Here is a 12,919-nt window from a genome sequence, read left to right on the forward strand (position 1 = left end):
TGGAGAAATGTTCTACTGTGGGAGTGGAAAAGGTGGAGGGGGGGACAGAACCTGAGACAGGCATGGTGCATTCATTCAGATTTGCATTTCCAACACATTAGAGAAAAAGTCAGGAGTTTGTCCAAGCCAGAAAAATCCATCCTTTTGTTCACAAGAAGTGCAGCAGAATTGGATAGCTGCATAAATGAAAATCAAACTCAGATAATGGCTTGAATCTGTTGCCTAATTGATAATGTTCCTTGAAGGGAAGGTGGGTTTGCCGTGAGCAGAAGTTCTGTGTACAAATGGTCATAGTTTTCAAGAAATTGATGTTTAATCAAAGAACTTTCCTTAGTCCAGCTGTTGACAAGTATATCACTCCACACCCATTTTATTTACAAGAATATTATTAAAAGATACCAGCAAAGAAGGAAATGTACTGCATTTATGGAAATCTAAGTATAAGTCAATTACATGCACAATTGTTTCAGTCAGAAAAAGTCAAACAAATGTACACCTCAAATGGGTGCTGTGTGGTTTCCGGGCTGTATGGCCGTGTTCTAGCAACATTCTCTCCTAAATAAGTAAATAAGTGGTTAGGAGAGAATGTTGCTAGATTTCGGCCATCTATTCACTAACTCAGCCTAATGACTCCGACCATGAAAGCCGACAATACATTTACACCTCAGAGTATTTTCAAGAGCTAACTTATGGATGCAGCTGATCTGAAAAGCTATTGAAAAAATGTCTAATTCACTACATGGGCAGACAAACATTGGTCTTTTCCATGGAAATACTTCTTTTCCTCTTTGAAAAAGACCTATACACTTGACTCAGTCCACATGGATAGATCCTTTACATGTAGGCCCAAGCCATGCAGGATCTGTTCATGAACAAGTGACTTCCACACATTTGGGAGAATGCTTAAAGTACACTGTCGTGTGGCTAGATGTGCAGCTAGTTATTTTTATTGATATTAAAACAAATGAAGGGACAGTCTAGAAAAATGGCAGAAAAGCAAAAATTTTGCCAGTCATCCATGGGCAAAGCACAGCCAGAACATAACATCCATAACATCTGTGATTGCTCTTGGCACCTTGGTTTGTTATTTTAAAATGATAAGTACCTTCCATATATATATCTGGGAAATTTTAGACTATTTTTTGCTTCTACTGTCATTCCAACTGCTCAGATGTCAAATTGAACTGATACAGTTCTCACAATGATGTAATCATTGGATGTACCTTGAGGTCCTGAATCCCATAGCCTTTCTTCAGTGTAATCTGAAACACTTCAAGAGAGCCAATGAAAGCAGCCAGTCTTGATAAGCTTTGCTTGCCACTGCCCCCCACTCCAACCAAAAGTGCATAACCACACGGGGATTCCAAGATTCGACTAATACGACAGCTGATGATGAAAAAAAATTATAGCAGCAGAACAATATAACAACTCCTACATAATTAGTTTGCAATTTTTGTTTGTTTCTTATAAGATAAAAAATACTTTTAGACCACTAGATGTGACCAAAATGGACAATGAACAAATTAGACAGGTTTCAACTTAGGGTTTTTGATACTGCAAATATCCTCCCCAGAAAATACTGCTGAAAGTGTAAGGTTTTAAGAGTTTCTTATGAACCTCTATAAAGCTGTTGAACACAAAAGTACAAACTCACCCTTTCCACATGCTGTCACTGAATGGTTATTAGTTTAGCAATTTTTCAAGAAAATAAGTGACATATGAGAAAGTATCTATATCCTGATAAATGACTGCTCTTGGCTGAGGTAACAGAACCCAAAAGAACCATTCTGCACAAGTTAAATTACTTTTATCATTCAAAGTTGTTGTCATGTATTTATTTTCTACTTGACAAGGGAATTGACAGAGTGGACTGGAATGCAAAGGGTGCCTCCTAATTTTTGCCATGCTGAACTGCGTAACCATGAAATGAGCTAAAAGTGATGGAGGCTTGGGCAATTTCTAAACAATTATAATTGCTTATAAACTGGTGAAACACTTGTGAGGGAGCCATGGGATGGACCCTTGGCCACTGTCACTTGTTTGGTTCAAAGACACATCAACATAACTGTTTCTGCACAAAGTTGGATCTTTTGAAGAGAATGACCAGCACAAGTACAAGGACCTACCTGAGAAAAATTACATTCTGTCAAGGAAGACTTCTAATTGCTGTCTTGCAGCATTGTTTAAATGGCTTCAAACAGCAGCACTGTGATCTACTAAGTCAAGTTTACCAAGGTTACAACAGTGTTGTAAAACTATAGATGATTACCTTGGTCACAGTTTGCAAGTACAGAGAAGCAACAGAAGCTTTAACACTATCATTTTTAAAAAATCACTCTCACAGAACCTGTCTTTCACTTTACAGAAATGTAAAATTGCCCAACTGCCTTCAGAACAGGGAAGCAAAATGTGCAGAACAGGCAACCTCTATTTCTACCTCTCCATTCTACAAATGCAGGAACCCAGACTAGCCTGATCTCATCAAAGCTTGGATGCTATGCAGAGCTGGTACTTTGATGGGAGATGACCAAAGAAGACTGGGGCTGCTATGCAGAGGAAGGCAATGGCAAACTACTGCTCATCTCTTGCCTTGAACGCTCACCATGAGTTAGTTGTGATTCAGTGGTACACTTTACGTTACCCATTCTACAAATGAGGATCTGAGGCTGTGGGCAGTTGTTTGTCTAAGGCCTCTCAGAGAGACCATGGGCTGGAACGAGACTGGTGCCAGGGACTTTCAGTTTCACAGATCATTCTCTTAACCACAGTGTTTCACCCCACCCCAAATAAAAATTGTGTAGTAGTAGTATTTCCACTGAGTTCTGCATACTAAAGTGGGTAAGTCTACACTGGAATTTATGAAGTGTATGTAATTAGCTCTATCAGCTAATTGGACATGTACTTACATGTGTTGCATGGCATCTTCAAATAAAACTAAGTTCATTGATGCATTCAGTTCATTGTAGTTTTCAAGAGTCTCCACAAGTATCTTTCTCAGCATGTCCCAATTCTTGACAGGCATGTAGTTAGGGTCTGCCACCCCATTTGCAAAATGACAGTAAATAAGTGGTTGCTGGAGAAGAATATGATCTTCTATACCCTGGTCAGTAGGCAGCAGAAAATCAAAAGACTTTTTAAAAAATCTCGGAATGTACTGTATTTAATCCTATCTTGAATGGGTAGAAAATGCCTCACCCACTGTCAATATTGTTGACTGCTACATTATTTTAAGAGTTTAGAGGCTTTGTTGTCAAGGGCATAATTGGTGAGATTATGGATTATAGGTTTCATCTGAAACGTGGAGTTGTACCTTTAAGGGTGCTTTTGTTACCTGAGAAAAAGCTCAAAGTGTGCCAGTTCTCTAGCATGAAATTAGACATTATCTATACAAATGTGAGTCCTAATCCCACATCAGCTGAAGAATTGGGGAGGCAACTGCAGGGAAGCAACTATTTCACACACGTGTGCGCACGCACGCACCCTCTGTCTGCTTTTGCACAACCATTCTTGTTATGGATGAATATCATTTTAGGATAACACAGGAATATCTGTTCAAAGTGGACAATAAGATCTCATGCTACATTCCAGGAAGAAGACTGGCAGTTTTAACAAGAGACAAGAAGGAGAAGTAACATCTGTATTCCATCCAAGAGACCATCCTGACACTGGCACTGATAAAATATTCCTGGTCTTCACACACACCCCACCCGAAGTCCACACAAGACTAATTTTTAGTGAGAAGTACAACACCCCTTTGATCTATATTTTTGAACTGATGGGTCAAAAAATATCCCTGGAGGGAATTCTGAATCTGTTTGCTGAGATCCGATAGGCCCAGGAAGGAGACTCCTAACCTAGAGGAAAGTCCAGTAAATAAGCAAGCAAAGCAAGTTAAGTTTTCAACAGCTCCAGGGGTCAGACTCAGTAAGATTCTTGACAAGTTGTTGTACCCATTACCAGGAAAGAGAATGCTTAGACACTGTAAGTAGATCTAGCTACTAACTGCATTTTCAATTATTCTACCTATCTATATATCGATCCCAAATATCTGTGTTTTTCTTATATGTTTACTTACACAATAAAATACCTAAAATTCAAGGACTAGTTTTGGGGAGGAGTACTCCTGAAGAAACTCCCACAAAATCTGACAACTTGGTTACTAATTAGCTTTACTAACTTTTAGGAGAGGTGCTGGAACAAATAGCAAGGCCAGGTGGGGAAAAAACCAGGTTCTTTCATGATGCAAGCACAGAAATTTCCCATAAAAGGAATAGAGAAGCTGACCAGAAGCAGCCTGAATCAATACTAATATTGGTCTACTACTAATCAAACTCAAACTCCTTAAGATGCTTTCAGTGGTGGTAGCAGCTACCAACATTTATCCTGAGATTAAAAGTCAAAAGGAGTAAATTTTTACTTACTGGTAAATTCTAAAAACCCAAGCATAAAAATTAGCAAATAGTTAATGAATCTGCCCTACACTTTAACAAGAAAAAGATATTGTAAGATCCCAAAATCAGGGGAAAAAAGGTGGAGGGAGGGAATTTCAGAAATATCACGAGGTTTTAATATGATAGCAAAGATTTCCCCCAGTTTTTCTTCACCACCTGCATGGCACAATTTCAATGGGTTGAAAAAGAATTTATGGCAGTTTTGGCTTTTCCTACATCTGTACTTAGATTCTGATGTTGTTTGTCACTGTGTTAAAGTAACCAGACATAACAATAAAAAACAGAAATATTACCTTACTATTGATTTAACCAATTCTATATTAGAAAAATTACTGATTCTGTAAACCTTTTTTTTAAAAGCCAATACTTGTGTTTATGAGGTTAATGTGTTTATACTTGAGTTTATGAGGTTAATGTGAACATCTCTGTTAAAAGCTTCACACTATTGCATAAACAAACATGACAGGTCAGAACAAAATGGTCCATTTATTATTTAGACTTCACAACCTTCTATAGATCTTTGGAGATTCAGATTGTCTCAGTAAACAATTTTTAGAACAGTAATACTGTAGTAGTAGGTAGATTTGCCAATCTACAGTCTTACCTCAAAATATTTATGTGCCGTGTCAACCAATTTTTTATGAAAGAAATTGCTATCTTTTGCTTCCACCAATTTATCTCCATAAACACGAGAAGACTCATGAAACCACAGACGTGCAAGATCGTTCGGAGACTTTAAGCATGTTGGTTTAGCAAATAGAATCCCCTAAAAACAATGCAGCAAGGATTGCATTTAAAAGCCTTCATGAAAGTAAGTGATGCAAACTGCATAAGAGGTCATCAAGTTCAAGCAGAATCCTACACAGTTACTTCAGACTTTGAACAGCATTAGTTTCTGAAAGCTGGAGTGTCAGAGCTTAACACTGAATGGAAACCATACCCTCCTACTTGAAGCTTTAGCCCCAGAAACATTGGGACTGGTTCAGATTATTCTGTAATGAGCAAAAGTGGATATCAGATAGCAAGGCCACTTGTACATGTACTAGTCTTTGTTATGACTTATTACTTCCAGTGTTGAGACTCAGTAGGCAAAACAGATCTGGCAAGGCAACAGTGAATCATGACTTGAACTAATGCCTGGTGAAACATTTGCCTGTTACTGATAGTATACAATAATGCAGGCTTTTGAGCCAAATTGTACTGTTCACTTTCAATTTTGTGTGATGAAGAATTTGTTGGACCTTGAAAACTTGAAGCCTAAGAGTCTCATTTTAATTCTAATGGAATCACTATGATTTTATTGCTTTCCATTTTTCCTTAAAGAAATCCAGTCTTCTTAACTTCAAATAAGAAAGTGCTACAAGACTGACCAGTGTTTTATATCAAAGTACAGTGTGTGACAGCAGACACATTTGTTAACTCACGGCTAAGGTTGGTCGATACCAAAACAATTTGGTAAAAGTCGGATTCGGATGTTTTGGGGCATAAAATGATTTGTATGCCCAAATTTGAATCATAGCAGATTCAGATATGCCCGAAAATTCGGGTAAATCCGAAAAAGTCGGGTCCGTTTTATGAGTGAGCTGGAGTGAGTGAGCAGTGAAACACACAAACCAGCATTTTAAAAGCTAGTGACACCAAAATTTCAGGGTATCATCAGGAGACTGTCCTGATGATACCACCCAAGTTTGGTGCAGTTTGGTTCAGGGGAGCCAAAGTTATGGCCTCTCAAAGGTGTAGTCCCCATCCTCTATTAGCTCCCATTAGCACCCCCTTTGAGGGTCCATACCATTGGCCCCCCTGAACCAAACCTCACAAAACTTGGTGGGTATCATCAGGACAGTCACCTGATGATATCCTCATAATTTGGTGCTGATACATCTAAAAATGCGCCCCCTGCAGACACCCCCAGAAATTTGCCCAAGATTCTTTGTTCTGCAGTGACTTAGCTGCATTGCAGTCAATGGGGAACTTCTGGTAGAGGGATGGCAGGGTGCTACATTTCCCAGAGGGGTACAGTCCCACAAAACTTTCAGGGTATGCTTCAGGAGAGTCTCTGGATGACCGGCCACCATCCAGGGTTGGGAACTTTAACTTCAGGGGTTCCAATTTCCTATGGGACCCCAAAAGGAGTGAGAGCCATCTCCCACTGCCCCCTGAGAGCAAAGGGTTTACTGAGCCCAAGCCTGGATGGATGTCATTCCAAAGAGACTTTCCTGATGAGACCCTGAGAGTTTGTTGGGTTTACCATGAAATGTTGCACTCCACAGCCCTCTATCCAGAAATTCCCCATTGACACCAATGCTAGCTAAGTCACTGCATGAACAAAGAATCTTGGGCAAGACATTTCTGGAGTTGCCTGCATATTTTAGATGTATTGCCCAGTACCACAAGATACTCAGAGTATCATCCAGGGAGACTGTCCCTGATGATACTCCCCTGGATTTAGTTGCAGTTTTGGATTCAGGGGGCCCAAAGTTACTTAAAAAAAGTTCTCAAAAGGGTAGCCCCCATCTCACTTGGATTCCCCGATTGGAAGGAAGAATGGGGGATGGGGCAACCTTTCTGAGGGAGTCCATAACACAGCTAGGCTCCAACTAATCTGTTCAAACTGGGGAGAGTATATCATCAGGACAGTCTCCTGATGTTACCCTGAAATTTTGGTGCCGATTTGTTTAAAAATGTGCCCCCTGCAGGCCGAAACGTGAAAAAACACCAAAAATAAAAACACAATTCGGCTAGTGATCCGAATCTCATGGATTCAGACCAGATGGGATTCAGACAGCTCAGATTCAGACCCTGCTCGTCCGAATCCATCCAAATCCATGCAGATTCAGTCAAAATGCAGATTCAGACCATCCGAATTTCGAACCCTACTCACGGCTGTCACCCCCATGCATAAAGCAGAAGGAAGGGATAATTTAAATATTTAATGGGGAGTCCAGGTGAGGTCGGCAGAATCCTTGCCTCCCCTATAGCTTCTTTCTATGTAGTGCCCCTCCCCCTTCTTTCTATGTAGTGCCCCCCTCCCAGGACCACTTCCTTTTTCACCACCTAGAGGAAAAAAAGAATTCTTGGGATAAACTGCAGGGAAGCAAGACACTGGAGGGGAAAGGCTTCAGCTCCTTGTACTTCTTTATGTGTGATCTGGGGAACCCCAATTTTAACGAAAAAAGACCTGATGCCATTATATTTAGTTTGTACCTCAATAACAAGCAAGTTTAATTAAGGCAAGCTACTTAAGAATTTTTATAAATAATCCAAGGAGAGAGAATTCCTCTCTGAGTATCTTCAAGAGAGGATCAGATTACAGATATTGCCTTGCTATAACTTTTATTACACTTTTGCGTGTAAAATGCATCAGATTACAGATATTGCCTTGCTATAACTTTTATTATATATAATATAATATATAATTATATATATAATATTATTTTATTCATTTATTCTTTAGATTTTTATACCTCCCTATCCCCGGAGGGCTCTGGGCCGTGAACAACAAACATCATAATATAGTCATAAAACAATCATAAATAGCTAAAACCTATAAAAGCAGTGATTATATATATTATATGTGTGTGTGTGTGTGTGTGTATAAATATATATATATATATAACTATAACTTTTATTACACTTTTGCGTGTAAAATGCATGTAAAATGCAAAAAGAAAATCACATGTTTATCTGTACCTAAATTAGGAGCGGGGTGTCCAAACATGCATGAGAAGCAAAGAGCCAATGCACCGGGGGGGGGGGGGGGGGGTAGAGAACAGGTGGGTATGTTTTAGGTATGTTTTTGTCTTAGGTATGTTTCAGCTATGTTTGAGTTTTGGGTATGTTTTTAGGAATTTTTCTCTGTTTATGATGGTGTCCATTGTAATGTGGGAAGCATTTTTAGATGGTTGTAACCCGCCCTGGAATACATTTGAAGGAGGGATAGCAATCAACTAAATCAACTAACTACATAAATAAACCAGTTACAGACCTGGAAGATGTTTGACAGATCTCGGAGATTGAAGATATAATGGAATTTAACAGCTGTGGGCAGAAAGTTCTGAACCATTACATGGTGAAGCCATATTGCTGCTTGGATCATGGAAGCCCCTTGTTTTAAAACAGGTGGATTAAAGTCATGTTGCTGGAAATGGAAATCAAGGATCTTGCTATAGATAGTACTTAAAGCATCAGTGGATGGAAAGTTCATTGTGAACACTGCGAAATGTCTCTAAAAGCATGAAGGAAAAAAACATTATTTTTCATGCAATGTAATTACCAGGGATTATCAACTGATGTGTAATTGAAGGGTTGCTCAAGCCATTCATTTTTCAAACTACTGCAAAAGTTGTTTTCAATAAATAGTTTTCATGTGCCACTCTTGCCAACACTTGCAGCATCAAGAAAAAGCCCAGCTAGAAGCCACTTAGTATCTGCTAAAGGAGACTCCTCATAATTCTGTTTGTATTTACTAAACGAGAGCCTTTGAAAGAGTAGAAAGAGTGTGTTTAGAACTGGCAGTAGGCACTGCTGTGGAGCTACACTGGCATCCGACAGGACACTAGTGCGGGGGGGGGGGGGTTGTTCTGGAGCATTCCTGGGTGTAGAGCCAACTGTAGTCAGCTTCCACCAGTGTTCCAGCCTGGCAACGCCACCCTTCAAGCCCACAGACTTATGCAACACTTTTATGTAATGTAAGCCTGTTTTGGTCTGTGGGCAATTTGGGTGGCAAAAGGGTTTTCAAATTAACATCCTTTCCGCACTGCCCGAAGCCCTTTGGGAGTCAGTGCAGTACTGCCTTTGCCACACTGTCCCTGGCCACCACAGCACTCCCCCCAGCCAAATCTGGATTGTGCTCATGGGAATATTTGTAGAAAGTGACTGCACACACATGCTTTTTTTCAGAGAGACCATAACTGATGCCAGGGACTATTCCCCCCCCAAAAGGACATTCTCTCCCTCCCCCCCAATATGGATTGGGCTACATATCACTTGGCTGCAATCTCTTTTACTTCATTGGAGGCTCTGCCAATAAAGCCTGGTTTCTTCCTCCTACTTTTTCAAAACATACAGTTACACAGACTCACATTTTCAGGAGCACCTTACGGTTGATACTACAGGAATGTGTGTGTGCAAAGTGCATGCAATGTTGACATGGAATCCTCACTGGGTTTTTAAGGCAAGTGATTAAGCACAGGTGGTTTGCCATTGCCTTTCTTTGCAAAGTCTTCTTTGAGGATCTCCTACCCAAGTATCAACCCTGCTTAACTTCTGAAATCTGACTAGATCCAGCTATACTGTACCATTCCATATCTGCTAAAGGAATGCACATTAGTTTTTCAAAATGGTATGAAGTTTCTTTACAGTAACTGAATTTCCTTTTTATAGGTACATTAATCAGTTCTAGGTGAATGGAATTTTATGTGCTATTTAGTAGAAAAGCTGATAACTTTTTGTGGTTCTGTTGGGAGGCACTTTCAGTACTTTACCCATCTAATTTTGAAATCCTTACTGTAAGCAACATATACTTTACAACACTTGTAACCTTACTTGGAGTCGGGGGTTGATTGTGAAGCTGCCAACTGTTGGATTCATACAAGCAACATACTGACAATTATGAATTTCCTTCACAGTTAACTTCTGCCTGTCATACCTAAGAAACAGAAAAGTGGTTTAAAATAGGTTATAATTAAATTAGAAGTAATTTATAGTTGGAGCATCACATGTGGTAACAACACAGAGATCATTTACCTTTGTAGTTGGCTTGAAACTATATGTCCACCTTTAATGCTCAATTAAATAATTTGAGATAAATAATGGTTTGATTTGGATCAGAAATGATCTCTTTTGACAAACTGGATTTCCACCAGCGGATGAGAATTTCTCAATTTACCCTTCCTGTGGAAGCCCACAATGTTCCCCAAAATGGTCGGTCTGGGGGACAGATAACCTTTAAGAACAGAATGAATTGGGGAGTCTGCAGTGGGAGGCGGTAAAAATTATCTTCTTCTGTTTGCAGGAATTTACTTTTGGGACTAAGCTTTGCATGAGTATGAAATGCTGTTTATGCAATAGACTTATGGTGACCTAAGCAGAGGGCTTTCAAGGCAATTGAGAAACAGAGGCTGTCTGCCATTGCATTCCTTTGCACAGCCTTCCTTGGTGATCATTATTCCAAGTACTGACCCTGCTTATCTTCCAAAATCTGAAACTTTATCATACCGCCTTCCAACCATGGGATTTAGCTGTAATCTCCAGAAACCAGATGTTGCTATATAGCAAATTAACAATCTCCAATTATGTGGGAAATCAGAAATAAAACTTGTCAGTTACTTCAAATATATACTGATATTTTTTATCACAAGCATTACTAGCACAGGAGGGACATTTATTAATATTTAACTTGAATGACATAGATTTAACAAGCCCATATTTGAGACAGTCACTTACCAATGCCTATAATCTATATGCTGTCGCATCAGTGTGTGAGGCTGAACTGTTCCATATACATCCACTTCAGGCATATTTATATCATCAATGAAATAAATCAGCTTTTTGTTTCCCACTGGACCATAGTTACGACCAGCTTTTTTCTCCAAGGGTTTCTCAAGAATCCCTAAATTGAATATTACTTTAATGAAAATGTTACCATGCTGTACCCCTGAAGTAGTTTCCAACAAATAACATGTATTGTAACAACCATCAAATTAGGGATGAGCAGTTGGATAAAACTGAATCAAAAATATAACTGAAAAATACCATGCTGGTATTTTCTGGATATATTCAGCATTCCAAATATATTCAGGATACCAAAAAACAATTGCAAAAAATCCCAGAAATATTTGGGATTAACCAAATGTTTGTTGGGTCCCAGGACTCTTGATCCATCCTTTTTTCTTTGTTTCTGTATCTCCCAGGATTTCTATTGTCTTTTCAGGCTGCTTTCATCTATTTCAAGTCTGTTTGTCAGTTTCAATAGGTTTTTTTTCCTTTGCCAGAGTTACTTTGTGTGTTCCCTACCCCCACAAAACTTGCATTTGTTTATCTGAGATTCTCCAGTTTGACATTACTTCTCTTGGGCGTAAACTGCCACAGCGGCACTGGATTATGCTGGGCATCTGTACATGTCACTTGTTCTGTTGGGCTTGCAAAGCGCCTCTTCCTTCAGCTGCACAGATTTTCTGGTTTGACATTGGTTCTATTAGGCTTGAACAGCCACATTGGCTCTGGGTTCTTCTGGGCTTCTGAACATTACCATTGGTTCTCTGATTTGATTTTGGTTCTGCTTGGCTTGGCACACTGACTTGTGGTTCTGCTTGGATTACAGGGTTTTGCAATAGTGCTGTTGAGCTTGTTGCTTCTTTCATGGGAGACATTTAACCAGTGATTGCTGCTTGCAGGCATGGCTTTTGCCCTGGAAGTAGCATAGAAGTTTTTTCCCTCCATAGGAAACAGTGGAGGATGGCTAGGGGCACCCTGTTCAGGAGTTCAGAGAAGGGACCAGCAGCTCCCCTGCAATTTTGGTGCGTGTAGCTTTAAAATCAACATCCCATCCACCCAGAACATTTCTACAGAAGGAATAATGTGCCCCAAAAAATCAGATACCTGAAAAATCCTGAATTCAAATACCATACCAGTATCTGGTATTCAGGAATGCCAATATTTTTTGTGTCCAATACATCTGAATTTGGAAAATACTGTTTTCCCCCTTTTTTCACACTCCAATACCAAATATACCTGCTAGTTTTGGGAGAGCAGCAACAAGAAATGATTAGGCTTGAGGGCAGCTAAAATTTAAAGTGCTTCTCTCCCTTACCTATACTCAAACAAACAATATAGGAAAACATCTCTGAATACAAAACACAGAATAAAAGAAAAGATTTTCTTAGTGAGGAATATTTCATAAGCTCTATTAAGTATTATTATTGTCCTAATACTAAAATTGGGTAAGCGATGTTTTAATACATAAAATACTTACTGGGCTGTAATAATCTCATTAAAACAGCAGGTAAATCGAGTGAGTTCACTGACCTCTCTGGCAGGTTTTAAAGTCTTAGGGCTTGAATTATAGTTTTTAAAAATGGTATTAACTAGTGGTATTGCTTGCTGCTGCAATGCTTTTTAGCTGTGCCTCACAGGTATAATATAAAGAATAATAAGATATTTGAGAAGCATTCAAAATGTATACATGAAAAAATTGTGAGGGCGTAAGACACACCATAATCATGTCAATAAAATGCATTCCTCACTTTTTGCCACAGAATGTAAAATCTTTGAATTCATTTCTAGAGCTGGGACGAACAAGAATGTAATTGTACATGCACGTTTGCAGCTTTCAGGAATCTTTTATTAACCAGCGAAAAGGTCAACACTGTGCACATACAAATGAAAAGAATGGAGTGCAAAGAAACTAGAAGTAGAATTCATGTCTACAACATGGAAAAGGTATCAGTGCTGTTGCAGGGACCAGCACC

General features: G+C 39.3%; 1 protein-coding gene across 1 annotated transcript in view; it reads right to left on the reverse strand.

Annotated features, from left to right (window-relative positions):
- The window catches only part of DNAH11 (dynein axonemal heavy chain 11), a 190,318-nt gene that overhangs the window by 90,620 nt on the left and 86,779 nt on the right, over positions 1-12,919 (reverse strand). The window contains exons 47-52 of the mRNA XM_048510934.1: positions 10,896-11,061; positions 9,996-10,098; positions 8,437-8,676; positions 5,056-5,217; positions 2,907-3,100; positions 1,224-1,386 (exon numbers count right to left, since the gene is read on the reverse strand). Of these exons, the coding sequence (XP_048366891.1) occupies positions 1,224-1,386; positions 2,907-3,100; positions 5,056-5,217; positions 8,437-8,676; positions 9,996-10,098; positions 10,896-11,061 (1,028 nt within the window). The remainder of the gene's footprint in view (positions 1-1,223; positions 1,387-2,906; positions 3,101-5,055; positions 5,218-8,436; positions 8,677-9,995; positions 10,099-10,895; positions 11,062-12,919) is intronic.

The sequence above is a fragment of the Sphaerodactylus townsendi genome, linkage group LG11 (genome assembly GCF_021028975.2).
Source record: "Sphaerodactylus townsendi isolate TG3544 linkage group LG11, MPM_Stown_v2.3, whole genome shotgun sequence".
NCBI classification, from domain to species: Eukaryota; Metazoa; Chordata; class Lepidosauria; order Squamata; family Sphaerodactylidae; genus Sphaerodactylus; species Sphaerodactylus townsendi.